The sequence below is a fragment of the Populus trichocarpa genome, chromosome 14 (genome assembly GCF_000002775.5).
Source record: "Populus trichocarpa isolate Nisqually-1 chromosome 14, P.trichocarpa_v4.1, whole genome shotgun sequence".
Classification (NCBI taxonomy): domain Eukaryota; kingdom Viridiplantae; phylum Streptophyta; class Magnoliopsida; order Malpighiales; family Salicaceae; genus Populus; species Populus trichocarpa.
In genome coordinates, this window is record NC_037298.2 from 8,001,467 (window position 1) to 8,018,039 (window position 16,573).

At 34.4% G+C, this 16,573-nt stretch overlaps 2 protein-coding genes across 5 annotated transcripts; one reads left to right on the forward strand and one right to left on the reverse strand.

Moving 5' to 3' along the window:
- Positions 1-2,478: 2,478 nt before the first annotated feature.
- On the forward strand, positions 2,479-8,911 carry LOC7495211 (uncharacterized). Of its 3 annotated transcripts, none has more exons than XM_052446891.1 (10): positions 2,479-2,880; positions 2,957-3,024; positions 3,329-3,395; positions 3,506-3,660; positions 3,776-3,846; positions 5,817-5,885; positions 6,442-6,542; positions 7,021-7,712; positions 7,811-8,392; positions 8,561-8,911. In XM_052446891.1, the coding sequence occupies exons 1-8, from the start codon at positions 2,620-2,622 to the stop codon at positions 7,315-7,317; spliced, it is 1,089 nt and encodes a 362-aa protein (XP_052302851.1). In that variant the 5' UTR covers positions 2,479-2,619; the 3' UTR covers positions 7,318-7,712; positions 7,811-8,392; positions 8,561-8,911. The 3 variants fall into 3 exon arrangements, with proteins under 3 accessions (XP_052302851.1, XP_052302850.1, XP_002320284.4); XM_052446890.1 differs by having other exon boundaries at positions 7,835-8,392; XM_002320248.4 differs by having other exon boundaries at positions 7,021-8,392.
- Positions 8,912-10,315: 1,404 nt separating this feature from the next.
- On the reverse strand, positions 10,316-12,602 carry LOC7455419 (pentatricopeptide repeat-containing protein At1g02370, mitochondrial). 2 transcript variants are annotated; one of them, XM_024585024.2, is made up of 2 exons: positions 12,246-12,602; positions 10,316-11,727 (listed from the first exon to the last, which is right to left on the reverse strand). In XM_024585024.2, the coding sequence occupies exons 1-2, from the start codon at positions 12,504-12,506 to the stop codon at positions 10,468-10,470; spliced, it is 1,521 nt and encodes a 506-aa protein (XP_024440792.2). In that variant the 5' UTR covers positions 12,507-12,602; the 3' UTR covers positions 10,316-10,467. The 2 variants fall into 2 exon arrangements, with proteins under 2 accessions (XP_024440792.2, XP_024440793.1); XM_024585025.2 differs by having other exon boundaries at positions 12,265-12,413.
- Between the last annotated feature and the right edge of the window lie 3,971 nt (positions 12,603-16,573).

Below are 16,573 nucleotides of genomic sequence, written 5' to 3' on the forward strand. Positions count from 1 at the left end.
TCCTGATTTTGCTCTTGAATATTTCATTATTTTGCATTTAAGCTTGAGAAATTATTTTGATTAGCTTACTTTGAGATGACGATAACATGCCCTGGTATTATTATTATTTTGCTTGATTTTGTAAAAAATAAGGTTTTTTTCCTTTTAAAAAAATTAAAAATGAACGGACCTAATTTGATATTATTTGTAAAACAAGTTTTTTTTTTCATTGTTTGCCCCTTTTATTTTGTGCTCTCTCCCTCCAGGATTGGGGTTTGATTGTCATCACTTTAGCATTTGCAATTCTCATTTGAGCTTGAAATTTATTTTTTCTATTTTGAGAAAGAAAAAATAAATTATTAAAAAACAACAAATTAACAAAAAAAAAAGAGTAAATAATTGACCAAAGTCCAGCAACAAGATTTTATCAGGTGCTTTTCTGTCTCTTATTTTGTCGGAAAAAGTAAATTGATTTGAACTATATTTACTTTCAACTTGATTTTGTATTTTAAACCAATTTTAAGGTGTTTAAGTTGAGACATTAATTTTGTGAGCTTATAACGGTATGTATTATATGTTTTTAGATTAAAATAGATTGAAAATTTATTTTTCTAGCCAAAAAGTCATCCACATTGGTTTTCTAATTACCTATTTGGTGGTGGGATTCTAGGTTTTTAGACAACACGTCGAATACCACAGCATTTTAACGGCCCAAGTGCACTGCTCCACCCATACTTGATCGCATCACTTGTGTTTTTTAAAAATTCTTTTCCAAAATTTAGATGTAATTTTATTAAAAATTAATTGTTTAATCAAAATATATACAGAGCTTAACGAGTTACAAGCTTAAGTTATTAATTCACGGTTAGGAGATTCGGTAAGGTTTGCTTGGTTTTTTTATATTTTTTTTAATATCTTTTTTATAGTTTCATTGTCTGTTTTTTTATTTCTTTTTACTTTCAAAAGATTTTTTTTCTGATTTTTTAAGAAAAATACAGGTTGCCGAGTTTTTTTTTTTTTTTTTTGTCATTGCTAGATGCACCTCTTTTTTTAATTGTTTTTTATTAGATTAAATTAATTTATTTACAACTCAGCATTAAATTCCTAGTATTGCCTTGATTTTATTTTTTTTGCTCTTAAATTGTTGGATCTTGGTCTTTAGCCTAGGTGTAAAATTTAAAGATTTACAGTTTAAGAGATTAACTTTGGTTTAGGAGGTTTATTCAAATTTATTTAGTTTTTTCTCTTTTTTTTAGTTTCAACATCAAATTGTTTTCTTACATTTTTTTCACTTCTTATGGGATTTTATTTTTGCCTTGAAAAAAAAACGTGTTGCTTATAGCGTTTATTTTTTTTACTTTGTTCAATTCATTTTCTACTATTATTTTTGCTTTTAAATTAAACGTGAACATCAAATGTTTTTCATGCACTATTTCAATTTCTTTTGAAACTCGTGTGGGCCCAAGTCTTGGGTTCTCAACTCTCAAGGTCACGAGTGAATCTATTGGTTTAAGCATGGCTTTAAAATAGTATATTTTGATATTGATTTTTTTAATTATTATTTTCTTAAGTTCGGTATTCACTCTCTTGAATTTTATTTTTATTTCGGATTCTTTTGTGAATTTATGATCTTAAAAATTTAAAATTTTATCTTTTAATTTAATATTTGATGATATTTGAGGTTTTGATCCTTAATTTTCATTGATTTTTTTTTATTTTTTTTTTATCATTTTAATTTTTAAAGATTGATAGTCATTATTTTTTTCAATTATTTTTCTATAATTTCGAGTCCGTAATGTTTTTTTTAAAACACATCTATAGCACTTAAGCATCATTTTCTATGCTTCAAAAAAAAAAAAAAAAGGTTTGGCCTGCGGGTAAGCTCTCTGTTATTTTCTATACGCACATGTACTTGTATATAATATTAATACTTATATATTTTCTTAAGTCTGGATAGGTTTGTATTAAATTTGATGAAATTTATATTTTATTTATTATCTGACATACAGGGATTTTGGATATCCGATCCAAAACAATTAAATTTTATAAAGACTCAACTATTTAATTCGGCTCAGATGAGCATTTATCGAATTGGAGACAAGTTATTATTTATAAATAAATCAAGGTTTTTGAAATTTTCTAAGAGGTTCAGTATTTAGAGAGAGAGAGAGAGAGAGTATCCGTAAGGTGAATGATGGCCCGTCAATATATTACATATTTTTTCATAATAAAAGAAGTAATCAACTCATTTAAATAAATTAATTTATAATAAACTAAAAACGAACTGTAATTACATCCCAGTCCTTCTATCTTATATATATATATATATATATAAACTAATTCCTATTTCCTGGGACCGGTATTTATCCAAGTGTATTTTCCCTTCGATCTGTCCACGTGTGATGCTCCTCTCCAAGGAAAAGTAGCAGGAGTAGTACAAAAACGAAAGTAAGGGAGTAGTAGTACGTTTTGATGACATGTTATTATTTTTTTATTATAGCAAAACTCAGAGTCTCAGACAATGGCAGAGTCAAAACGCTAGTTTTATTCATAAGTTGAGTCAGCCACGGAACGCAGCATGCCAAAACACCCCAAACACCCAAACACAGCCAGGCAGGAAATTTCATCCCATACAAAACAATGCTTCTTCGACTTCTCTTGCTACTATCGGTTCTTGGCTCGTCCTGGATCGGATGGGTCAATTCACATCAGGAATCAGGTGAGTGGAGCTGCGAGTCCGACGAAGAGATCAGAATAGAAGCCGAGTTCAAGCCTGGATTCATCACCCTCGATGGCCACGCCGATGATTGGAAAGACATTGATGGCTTGGACTCCTCACTGCTTCCTGCTCTCGACCCCGATGACGATAAAAAATACACAGGAGGAAAAATGACCGTCAAGGTAAGGATTTTTTGTTCGAAAATTAGTATCACGCTTTAATAAATCAGCTGTTAATAAATCACAGTGAATTTCGCAGGCCTTGCATGATGGTAACGATATGTTTTTCTTGTTGCAAGTTGATGGGAACTATGCTTATACAAAAGGGTAATTTTTGGATTGATTTGTTGCATTATTTATCTATTGGATATGGAATTAATTTTTCTGGTTGCTTTAGTGCTGATTTTTTTTTATTATCTATATTCACATCAAATTCTTGTCTCTACTTTCCTTTTGTTACCTTTTATATAATTGTTTTTTCCTGCTGGGTTTCTTCCGTTTCGGGAATGGTTAAGAGAGTGCATGTTTTGGTTAACTCAAATTGCTGATGCTTTGACTTCTCAATTTTGAAGGCTTTTTTCTCCTTTTTTCTCCCCTTTTCGTTGGATTGAATTGGATTTTTATGCTGCAGTGATAACAAGAAATGCCCATCAGTTGCTCTCATGTTTCCGATTGGCGATGAAGCAACCTATCACAATGTAAGTTACTTCACTGATTATCTGGCATGCTGTCACGTTGTTAGCTCATCATGTTCGTTGTGGTTTCTCAATCAGAGAGTGAAAATTGAGGATTGCTCGTATCTTTTTAGATGGGTGGCTGCAAGGAGGGAACTGGTACTTGCAATAGGAAGACTTGCAAAGGTCATGAAGTTGATATTATGCACTTCTCAATTGGAAATGCTATCCCAGGAAGACTCTATGGTGGGAATCCATTAGACAACGGAGAAGGAAATGGAGGTGACAGGTGCTGCCATATTAACTTCTTCACTATCAAAACCATGGGATGACATGTTTTGTTGGTGATATTTGCATAATTTGGTTATTTTTATTTTTAATTCTTTATTCTCTCTTCTGAACAGGTTTGGTCATTTGGTTGATCTCTATTCTTGGAATCCACACTGTAGATACCTTGATGGCACTGGTCCTTCAGGTACTTCTTGAATTAACTATTCAGTTTTAATTGTTAATCGGGTGAAAAAGGTATGTTTGCATGATATGAAAATGATGGAACTGACTTTAAAGGGAAAAAAAGGAAAGTGGGATGAAGCACTAACCAAAGTGATTAAAAGGAGCACAATCAAGGTGGCTTAGAATTCATTACATGCTCTTCCAAAATCAAAGCTTTCTTTTTATGAAGCTGTCCATTTCATGCTTTGTTGATAATAACACTCACCTTAAGACCTTTTCAAAGATCTCGATATGTTAAGTCTTCATCCTCAGTGCTAACTATTCTCCAAGGACATCCACTGATGTATGCATCTTAAATACTTGTCTTCCATTATGCACTGGAATGCTCTCCATCCTATCCTACTAAACTCCTGTCACTCTAATCATTGTGTAATCCAATGGCTGCACCTTTCTAAGACGGACTGTCCCAGGCTCAAACCTGAGATTTGCACCCCTTGCTAAGTGGAGCTTACAATTCTCCCTTCCTTTCTATCTACTAACACTAATAATTAAGTGTATCAACTTTAGTATAAAGAACCCTTTATTCTATGGAAACTATTTTTCCATTGCCTTTGCACTTGTTTTGCAGCCGTCATATTATTTTTAAGATCCTTAGACTTTTAATCAGGTCACTTGTTTCTTCTTAGTTTTCACCATGTCTCTAATTCATAATTGTTATAGTTTATTGTGCCGTACTTGTGCCTTCTTAGAGGGTGTTTGAAAGTGTGGTAGCGGTTGTTTTTCAAAGTGCTTTTCGTATAGAAATGCATCAAAATAATGTTTTTTTATTTTTAAATTTTTTTTTTTGACATCTGCACATCAAAACAATCTGAAACCATAAAAAGAAAATTAAATTTAAGCAAAAAAAAAAAAATTTGAATTTTCATGGAACGCGGTTTGCACTGCGTTTCCAAACGCTACCTTAGTAAATTCCTTCCAAATCCTATTCTCAGTTAGCTTGACTACTAACTTCTTCCTTCTCCAACCTGTCAAATATCTTATTCTCGAATGAGATTAAACCTTAAACTATTTCGGATAGAAGAGTAAAAGTTGATAATTAAAATACTTGTCCCTATCAAAACCAATAACAAAAAGACGCAGAATGGGAACTGGACAACTTGCTATAGCTTCAGCCATTGATGTGTATTTTCTGTAGTAGTATGTTCTATTATGATTTGATATGCATGATCAGAGTGTTTCCCTTCTTGAAACCACATTCATGGTTCCTGACCAGACATGGCCTTAAAATGCTCTATATGAAGATAACTTGTAGTCTTGTACTTGTTTGGCACTTGTGTGGTGATCATTTAACTATTGAATCACCACTCGAGAATTAAGATGTTTGGTAACCCCGTTGCCCTACAAAAGTCTTTTTACCTCACAAAATTAGTCATGATAAACTTTTTGCAAAAAAGAAGTCAAAACAGTCTTTACTTCCAAACACTGCTTTGCTCACCACTTATGTGGTGGTAACACCAATTTGATCCTTAGTGTTCGAACTTTCAATTTGTTAGTTTCCCTTATTTTCTTTTCCTAGGAGGAAATGTAAATGTCTCACAAATTTTTTTATAGGCTCTGTAAAGAAGTAGTGGGGTGATTTTGATAATCATGAGCCTCTATGCTATTTTAAGATCTAGCTCATCTTGTTCAACTAGAAATGGTCCTAGGAGCTCTACCTATTGTGGCGGATGATTTGCTATGAGTCTTTGTAATAATTTACCAAGCCCACTTTCTTAGGCTTTCAGAAGCATATCTTTATGCGTATGGGATCTTTTCTTTCTTCAGATATACACTTTCTTAAGCTAACCACAAATCCAAACTTCTGAATTCCATTTTTGATGTTGGTTGTTATCCATTTTAACAATGTTTGCTATTCATTTCTTAGTTTGCATGTTTGGTTATTTCAAGTCAACCTTTTTAATGGCGAGCAAGTAATAACCAATCTTTTTTCAGGAAATGATTCTAGTGGCCAGAATAACTGGAAGGGGGCATGGTGGCACAGTAGCTTCAATGTCCACTCAGGTGATTGCCCTTTTTTTTTTTCTTCCTTAGTTTGATTTTCAAAACATTGTTCTTCTACCTGTTATTGTTGATAGCCATGATACCAAATTGAGAACACCTATAGCTTTAGCATGCTGAGAAATCTATGCAGCTTTTTTGTACAATTAAGAAAAAGAATGTGACTCGTACAAGAAGTGTGATCAGCTTTGTTAAACACACATCAATGTGCATTGTACAAATTCGCTCTAGGCTAGATTAATCATGTTTTCAATTTCCAATAACATGAGTTTCTATTTTGTATGATTAAAGATGGTGTTTAAGGAGCCATGCATCAAAATCTGTGCTGTGAAAAGGGAACTTGAAAATGGAAAAGAATTAAATTTCACTATTTCTTAAGAAAATTGCCTCTAAGACACAGCTAGTTCAATTTGGTTCCGTATCACCATTTCTGTGCAGCCTGCTGTTTTAGTCTCAAATTATGGATTATGATCTGCCTTTTATCCATATTCGTCTTTTATGCTTTTGACAGTATCTACATCTTTCTCCTTTGAAATTTGATTTTAATATTTTGCAACAGGTTTTGTAGAGGAAGACAGTCCTTATACATCAGATAGTCAGAAGGGAACGTATTTCTTTGAATTCTCTCGGCCTTTAAGAACCATGGATCGTCTCCAACAGGTTAGAAACCCATCCATGATATTCAGATATTTGGTTACCCTTGGGCTCAAATATAAGAAATTTTATAGTAGTTTGCTTTAGGCAATTTCAGTGAATGTTTTAATCCATGTTTTGATGTCACTTGCACCATGTTTTCCTCACTCGCTTTTTGTTAAAGAGGGTTATTATGTCTTCTAAAAAAAGAGAGAGACAAAGAGAGTACCATGTTTTCCTCACTCGCATAACCTTGATTCTATTTCATCGCCATTGTGGCTTGATAATAATATCACGTGTGCTTAGAGAGGATATCTGCGGTTTGATACTAACTTCTCACTATGCTTGTTATTGAGCTTTGCTCCCAACATCAACACTTGAATCGGAAAGGAATCAAGGATACACATCGGACCTTATACTGTTTGATTGTTGCATAGGTTTGTAGTTGAAAGTTTTACCTTGCAGCAAGAGGTTCTGAACGAGCTGCTTTCTCTAATTTCTGCAGGATGCTCAGTTTACAATTGGTGGATCTAGCAAGATGGCTGTCGCATTCTGGTATCCAGTTGACGGGAATTCATGGCATGGATCTGGTCACTATTCTGTCAACTGTGATTGGATACCCCTGGACATCTCTCCAGGCAGTTCTATGTTAAAGGCATCTACAACAGGCAGCTCAGGAGATGTTGCCAGTGCCTTTGCCCTTCTATTCTCAGTTGTCTCTATATGTCTCTCTGTTTTTGTGGGATATAGAGCAGCAACTAGATCCAGGAATGAACCCTATGAAGCAGTGGGAAATCTTTAGGCCAGCAATGGGGCTCTGTGAGTGTACCGTAATTGAGAACTGTACTACTTAGCTTGTACTTCGATCACCACCACAACTGCCTGTACTCCGATCACTACCACATCGATAGATTTTTTAAAAAATTTATTATAACTCAATTGTTAGTTTATTAAAACCTTTATGATGTGTTTTCTAACTTTCCTTTTCTTTTTGGGTATTCTTTAACTGATGCTGTATGTATTTTGCTTTTTGATAGCGTGTGCTATACACCAGCCTTTTGGTTTTTGAAGTATCAGTGCACAAGTCACAGGTTAACAACGCTATCTATAGACAGCTGGTTTCCTTCAACAGAAACAAACGGCGCGTCCTCTTCTGCTCATCTTCCCTTTTTGTCCAGGTGCCGCGCGCTGTGACAAGTAAGAACAGTAACTAACCCTAAAAAGTAAAAACCACAGGCGAACTGTAACCAACCCAAAGCTTATACAGCGAGCGATATCAATTACATAATCTGCAGATGCGCTTTTCTTTTGAGAATCAGGCTGCAATGGCTGGTGATGGAAGCAAAAAATCTCAAGTATCTACAGCTCCTCCTCGAAAAATGAATGTTCAAAAATTTGCAGAAAACAGAGCACCTGAACTCGAGAGTCTCCACTCAATCGTATCAAACCGAACAAACAATAATTTCCGATCTCTAAGAAACAAGAGAAGAATAACCACTGCTTACAACAAGCAAGCTGCAAAATAGAGACCTAGAAAGAGGAAATTAGGACTGTCTGCTAAAGTGAAGGATGACCTGGATTCGGCTTCGATAAAGTCCGTCGCCGAGTTTGCTGGAGAATTGAACTTAAAAAAGAATCCAGGAATTTATGGTCCATGCAGTTTCAAAAAATTATAACGCTGGATCCCATAAAAAGACCAGATTCCCGAATCCAACAAAAGGGAGCCCAAACTCATTTTGGACTCATGGAGAAATAAATTAGGCCCATCTATTATTTCGGCCCAAATAAGAACTTGCTGAAAAAACAGGAAACAAACTTAAAATCAAATCCAGTATCTATCTAACAGAAAGAAAGCAGTCAACTCACCTCTTAAACAGGTAATTCCACTCTCCCTCTCCCTCTCTTTCGATTCGATTTATTTATTAGCATGAATCTTTTTAGATCTCAGTTACCGTTGACCAATTTATGCTAAACAAATTTGGATTCAAAGTTAAATAATTGGTGAAATTTGAGTAGACTACTGATATTCAGTAATTGTATGCAAGTCTTGGAGATTTGGAGTATAGGTGGTAGGAGATGGGAAGGATCAAGCCTCAAGCTCTGCTGAAACAGAGCAAGAAGAAGAAAGCGCCGAGTCGAATAAGCATCGCTACTATTCTCTTATGCTGCTTCATTTTTATATTGACTGTATTTTTCTTGTATTCTACGTATAAAACTGGTCGTTAAGGTATGTCAAGTTCAAAGTTTGATGATTTATCCTTTGTGCTGTAATATTTGATGATGATTTACAGTTTGGATGCCCCCAACTATTTGGATTTGGATCTGTATTTTTCTGTACGCACGTTGGCTAAAATATTTTTTCATTGTGGAAATGCAATGTGTTGATTGTCAGGTTAGATTGCGCATCTTTCCTTTTCTTTTTTTCTGCTATTATGCTCGATGTAGTTCTGTAATTGAGCGGATTCTTGCGTTGCAAGAATTAATACAGCATCATTTGGTTTAGGAAATGTTTTATGATAATTATGACTCTTTATGGGGTTTTCCTTTTGAAGGTTGAAATATAGAGGGGCCATTCTTGTGGCATGCTAAAATTTGTGGGCTTGCTACTGTAATGGTGTCAATCTGGGTCTTGAGAGCTGCCACTTCATTTAAAAACGCGGAAAGGATGTTTCTTAGCTGTCCCACAAAGAACCTTGTGGGATCATAATTGGATAATGGCCTCTAAATTTTACGAGGAGAGTTTATATTTATATTAGGTGTTTTTATATTTAAAAGTTCATGAAAAAACTGATTTGAGTTCTCATTAATTTTTTATTTTGGGTTAAATTCGGTACTTAGAGTGGTTTTTTAAAGTTATGAATATATTTATCATGTTTTTTAAAATGTTTTATAGGTGTTTTGAATAAAACTAAGTTGAAAAACAGGTTTTGGAATTTTTATTAGTTATTTCCATATTTTGAAGATACTGCTGTTGGGGCAATTGCTTTTGTAGAACCCAGAAACACATGTATTATCTGTGTCCATCTGTTGGGTTATTGCTCAGGAACTTATTTTGTTACTAATTCATGCAAGACCTTCAGTCGTAAGAGTTTGTTTGCCAGGAAATTGAAGAGGTGGATACAGATGAGCACCATCAACCTAAATCTCATGTAGATGTGACCATGAAGCAGAAAGTCTAAAAGCTGATCTACAAATCCGAAGCTTTTCCATGTTGCTTTAGTCGTCCATCCCACATTGCATTTTACCAGCCAAATTTGCGACAAGGAGAGGTAGAGCATTTAGGGTTCGTCCATCCCGCATCGCATTTTACCAGCCAAACTTGCCATGGGGACAGGCGGACAGCAGTGCATTTAGGGACGAGTCATCCCATTAGAGGCGCAATCATGAACTGGTTCAAGCTATTAAATTAGCATGTATAGTGAGCCAGCTCTATTCTAGTGATTTTATTTCTCACGCTGGATAATACACAAATTTTACAATGTATAAAGAATGGGATGTAATTTTACTTGGAACAATTAAAGAGACTCTGATTTTGCCGCATTCGGTTCTTTAATGTTATTGATAACATGATAGATAATGTATGTAAACTCCACTCCATTAAACTCAAATAAAGTTGGAATTTTTATTGATGCATGGACGGTAGCAAGTCAAACATCAACCACTGGATTCATGAGATTCGTAGATGAAATTCACTTATTTAATGTCTAAAGATATCCATCCAATTGTTGTTATTTTTTCGGTAAATAAATTCTTTAAGACTATATATATATATATAAATAAAAAGCTAAGGGAACACCGAGTGGACTATAATCACATCAACTGGATTTTGTTCCTGAAATTAAAGATTTCCTGTCATTTGAAATGCTTAGCATATGGTACCTTTAATATCAAATTCAAATTGTTACTCGTTGGAAGGGTCTAAAGTTTTTGTTTGCATGTTCCAGACCTGGACCTATTTAGGGCAGACCCTTTCAAGCAAGTTCTCAAGCTCAGGGTTTATTTCAATACCATCTTCTTCCAACCTCTGCCGCATCTCTGGGGCCAATTTGCCAGCAGCTATGTAAGTCTTTAGCAACAAATCGTAAGCATTGGAGTCAAGACGATTGATGTGCTTCAAAATCTTGCATAGTCTCTCAGCACCATTAACATCTTTCTCATCTTCAAAATAAGCAAAAAATGCACTCACTGTTTTTGGCTCTGGTTGCCATTCAATCTCCTTGACTTCGGAAAAAGCAGCTTTCATGTGCTTCAGAGCCAAATCCAGTTGATGGTTCTTCAAGAAGAAAACCATGAACATCTCTCGAGCATTAAAGAACAATCCTTCGGTCCTCTTAAGAGCATCATCAAATATTAATGCAGCTTCTTCATACATGTCATGCTCTAGGCAGGCTCTTATAGCAACATTTGCTAACCTCATATCATAACTGTGGCAACTGGACTCCCACTCCTTAAAACACTTCAGTAGACCCTCAACATCTTTTAACTTAGCAAGAGTGTGAAGCATGGTAAGGTAACTAACATTGGTCGTTGTGTGGAAGTTCGACTTTAGGGAATTCCACACCCGATTGACCTCACCTAGGTTAGAAGTGCCAGCATAAAGGGTAATCAGAAAATGATAAGCTTCACGGTAATCACCTTGTCTGCGTTTTTTCTTAATTTCACGTCCACGTTCTATCTGTTCCTCTACCTTTTTGAGAGCCGATTCAGCTTTGTCAAAATGTCCAGCCTTGACATAGATTGTAGCAAGGTTAGTGTATGTAGTCCAAGAAAAGTTTTTTTGACCATCCATTTTCATCTCATCTAGAACTCTCTCTACCCCCTCAAAATCATTTAAGCATCCATAGCTCTGCATCCACATGTTATAAGTGAAGGTACATGGAGATACGCCTTTCTGCTTCATCTCTTGTACTATGGGGAGCACCTTCTCAGGTTGGTCCAATCTCAAATGTAGGCTAATGAGATTGTTAAAAGGCAAAGAAGTTAAAAGAAACTTCATCTTGTCCATTTTTTCAAAAAGAGTCAGTGCCTTTTCAGACATAAGTTCCCTGCAGTAACAGCTCAGAAGCGCTCCATGAGTTGAATGATTTTGCTCAGATGGTGAGAGGCCGTCAAAATAATTCTCGGCTGCAGCAATCCCTTCTTTCTTTGCTATAAGATCTAGGTATACTGCATGGGAAACGTTCATTTTCCTCTTCTGCATCCACTCCATTACCTGCAAGACACAAATCAAAGCGATCCCAATCAACTCAAAGAATAGAGGAAACAAAGAAAGAAGACGCATAGCTTACAAAACTAGAGCACAACTATGAAACAAAAATAAAGTAGCCAAAGCAACATTTTTGCGCAATTTGAGGAGTACAAAAAGACAGTACATTGTTTTCAAATCTCAATTACAAGAAACAAGCAATCATGGTTGCCCAACCAAAACACTTGTCTCGTGGTGATATGGGGATCTCTAGAAACAAAATATTCATTCATTCATAGCTATGGGCTATAGCCATATTTGTTGCTGGATTCAATGACATTCCAAGCACTCCCGTTACTTTTCCAATCTGGGTTATCAATGCAGGCATCGTTATATCAATACACTCAAATCTTAGTCTAAAATTAGATTGGAAAAAAAATTAACAAATAAGCTAGCAACCCTTAGCCTTAAAGGTGAATCGAGGGCCCTGGGGATGTGAAAAAATCAAGAGATTTGACAAATGAAACAGAGACAGACAGATGGACCTCAATGGCATAGTCGAACCTGCCGTACTTGCGGAGCTCTCTGATGCAAGCAAGGAGATCGACTTTGTTTGTTTTTCCGCCCTCCAACACGAAATCATTTAACGTCTTTGACACGCTCTCCCCGCTTGCCCCTAGTTCCGACAGCCTCTTGTACAGCCTCTTCCGTTTTTCCAGCACTACAGGCACCACCTCTGCCGCCGTGCACAGCTGCCGCACCACCCATGATCCCGTCCATAACAGATGATTTGGACTCTTCGTCATGTACTTAGATTCACTGTTAATTAAAGCGTTCTCTCTCTCGAGAATGGGGTTTTAGTAGGGTTTGTCATTAGAAATTTTAGGTGGTTTTATTTTTATCATTTTTTGTGGGGGTATTAATTTTATATATTTTTAAATAAATAATAAAATATTATTAGTTATTTATTAGCACCGTAAAATTTCTGGGTTCGGTATGGCTTTACTTCTATTTTTTTTTCCTTCTTACACTAAAAAAAAATCACCTTAGTTCTTAGATTTAATCATTAATGGCATTTTTCGTCCTTAATCAATATCACTTCTGTCAATTTTAACCTAGTTCACAGCAATTATACCCTTGAACTTTTGGTATTGGTGCATAAATTAGCTCTCCATCAACCTCCAACGTATATTTGGTATTATGATATAGTATAATATAATTTAATCAATTGTGTATAATGTAACGCATAATAAATATTCTTAGTTGTGCAATGGAGGCATTTTACGAAGTTTCATTTAATTTCTTAATTTTTTTCAAAAACATTTTGTAGTCCATATATTTTATTTTTATTAATAATTTGATCTTTATTTTAAAATCCTTGCTCCTTGTATTATTCAAGAATCATATTTTAGTTCTTATGGTTTTTAAGACTTATTTACATGAGTTTATTATTATTATCCCGTTTCAATTTCGTAGAGTTTTTTTTAGATCTTTCAAGTTAATAGATCCTCTTTTATTTTTGCTATTGGTGTTACTATTTGGCAAAAGAGGAAGATTGGTAGTTAGGATTTAGATTTGTTTTGACTATTGATTTTAGTATTTAATAAATTGATAGATATGAGATTGAATTTGTTGAATGAATTTTCAACAGATATAAGCTAGGAAAAAAAGGGAAGTTGGAGGCATTGCAAATTACAACAATGGCTATGGAGGAGAAAGATTAGAGTTCTTCAAAAAAAAAATTTTTTTTTTTATCGGTGAACTTGTGAAATTCGTTTTTAAGTGTTGACCCACAAGTACTATTTTACTCGTGATTTGTCACGAGTTAGATATTTTTTTAAATAAAAAAATTAAATATAAAACCTTTTTAACATAATTATTTTATAAAATAAATTAAAAGGCTTATGATTATTTCTAATTAAATAAATTAAAAATTATTTGTGCTAATAATTAAAAAAAACTAATTAACTTGTTGGAAGAGGGAGGGAGAGATAGGCTAGTTACAACTTGACTAAAAGGTTACTTGTTTTTAGCCAACCTAGGTTTAGCGCTAGTTGATGATGATGAGTATCTATATTCGCACATGATAGCCCTTCAAAATATATTGCATAACTGACGTGAGTTGAGTTACGTAATGAGTTTTGTTGTTGAAAATATATTTTTTAATAAGAGAAGAGACTCTTGTGTTATATAAATGACTAAAGCTCTCGTCTCCTAGCTGATATGGAATGATGACATCATCATAACCCCCAAGCGAGGAGCTTTGGTAGCGTTGTATGATTGACGTTTTCACATACGACACTAATGATAATGTGTGTTCACATCTACACATGATAGGCCCTTCAAGAGATATTGTTACAATTAATGCGAGTTCAACCACTTAATAAGTTTTGTTATTGAAAAAACATCTATTAGGGGAGAGAGTAGACTCATGTGCTATATAAGCAACTAAGACTCTCATCTCCTACTTGATGTGACATAGTTGCATCATCATAACCTTTAAGGTGAGGAGCTGGGGTAGCATAGCATGACTATTATTTTCATAGACAGAGCCAATAATGATGTGTATTCACATCCGCACATGATAGGCTCCTTAAGAGATATTATCTTAGTTGACGTGAATTCAATCACATAATGAGTTTTGTCATTAAAAGGCGTCTCCTGAGGAGAGAGAAGACCCTTGTGCTATATAAATGACTAAAACTCTCGTCTTCAAACCGATGTGAGATTATGACATTATCATTAGCTCCTTAGTTAAAAGGCTTGTGTAGAATAACATGACTGATATTATTCTCACAAATAGCATCAATGATGATGTGTGTCTATATCCACAGACAATAAACTAACATGAGCTATATCATTGAAAAGTAACCTCTTAATAAGAGAAAAGACTCCCGTAAAATAAATGCGACTAAAACTCTTATCTTCAATCAATGTGAGATGGTGACATCACACCCTAACCATGGCTGCTGCCCTATACTCTTTTTATATGTATTATCAACATCTTTTTGCACGAAATCATAACACGAATTGGCGATGATTTGTTTGTTTCTTCTCACTTTGTGTCGTTACAAAATGGTCAGCGATCCTACAGTTTATTCACTCATCGAGTGGACTGTATTTCTCCACTGAAAAATTGCTTGTCATCTGAAACGCTTGACAAAGGATTTCTTCAATGTCAATCACCTGGCTGGAACTTTCCACCAAAAAAAATTAGTCTAAACTGGTCTAGCTAAATTCTAGCCATTTGTTAAGGTAAATGGTTACGAGCATATTTTAAGACAGACCTTTTTCCAGCAAGTTCTCAAGCTGACGTATTGGGCGGATAGGCTTGCTTAGGTTGATTTTGGGCTTGTTTATCATGATTATTACCAATTGGGCTCGACCATTTTAGCTTAAGCTCGGTCTTCTTATGGTTAATCAAACCGTTCAGCTTGGCCTTGAATGATCATGGCTGGCTAGAATAAGTAAAAAAACTAAAAAATCAATTAAACTAAAAAAAAAAAAAAAAAATTTAATTGAAAAAACAGAATTGTAAAATTTTTTTTATTAAAATATTTAAAAAACTAACCAATTCGGTTCGGTTTCATAAGCTTGAAACCGAAAAACTGAACCTAACCAAAATTAATAAAAAATCCGAACCGACCAAGTCAAATCGAAAACTTGAGCCAAACCGAAACCAAACCCATTAGAAATTACAAAAAAAACCCCAAAAACAATATAGTTTTTGATTTTTAATAAAAAATAACCAAACAGAACCAAAACCGAACCGAAAACAATCGGTTGGGTTTTGGTTTTTGTTCTAAAATAACCGAACTAAAACCGGTCGGTTTGAACCGGTTTCGGTTTTGTTTTGCTTTTTTAAATCGATTTAGTTATTTTTTTAGATAAAAACTACACCGAACTAAAAATAATTATCCATAATCAAGGCTGTCCTTAAATTATTTTTATAGTTATTTATTCTGTAATATCAAACAGTGGCTCGTTTGTTGACTTCAATGTTATTTTTGGTAATGGCAGGTTAACAATCATTCTGTTGTTTTGAAAATAATAAAATGAATCACCAGAGGAGAGAGGTCATGAGGTGGAGAATGATGGAGATAGTTAAAAATTAGAATTAAAATAAAATGCACGAGGAGATGGTAGGTGCGTGCAGAGTTTGGTGCAAGGTGACATGATATCGCCCATAATACCAACAACGCTTTCACAGACAACATGATCTCCTGGTAATGCATGGGCGATTGCGCAGGGTCCTCTGAACTGGCCCGCTATCATCGCATACAACCGAATCACATAGTATATTTTACCCAAAAAGAGAGAGAGAAAAAACCTACTTATTTACTCTCTCTTTTCCCTTGTATTTTAGAATAATAGTAGTTTTTTCCTAAAGTTTTTTTATTTTAAAATATTTAAAAATAATATATTAAAGTTTATTTTTAATATTAATATAAAAAATAATGTTAATAAAAAAATTATTTAAATTCTGACTTAAATTCTGTTTTGACAACAATCCTAAAAGAGAGCTAAGTGTGCATATAAATTATATTTATTCTTAAATATTCATTTAGAAAACGAAGATTATTATCGGGATTTCCCCTTCACAAGCAATTTGAGCAACCACATGAAGTGCCAATTTTGAGAGTCCCATTTGTGTACTTGAGCAACCCGTTGAAAGTCCCAATTCCATGCGTCTCGTTGGGTACCTTCCTAGCTTGATTGCATTGACTGGTTCACGCCGTAATTAGTAATATTAATAATTAGAGCATATAGAAATAGAAATCCGGAGCCTACTATAAAAATAAAAAATTATATTTTTAATTTCTAGAAATATATCTTAACTGATCAAATTTTAAATTTATTTTCTAAAAATTAT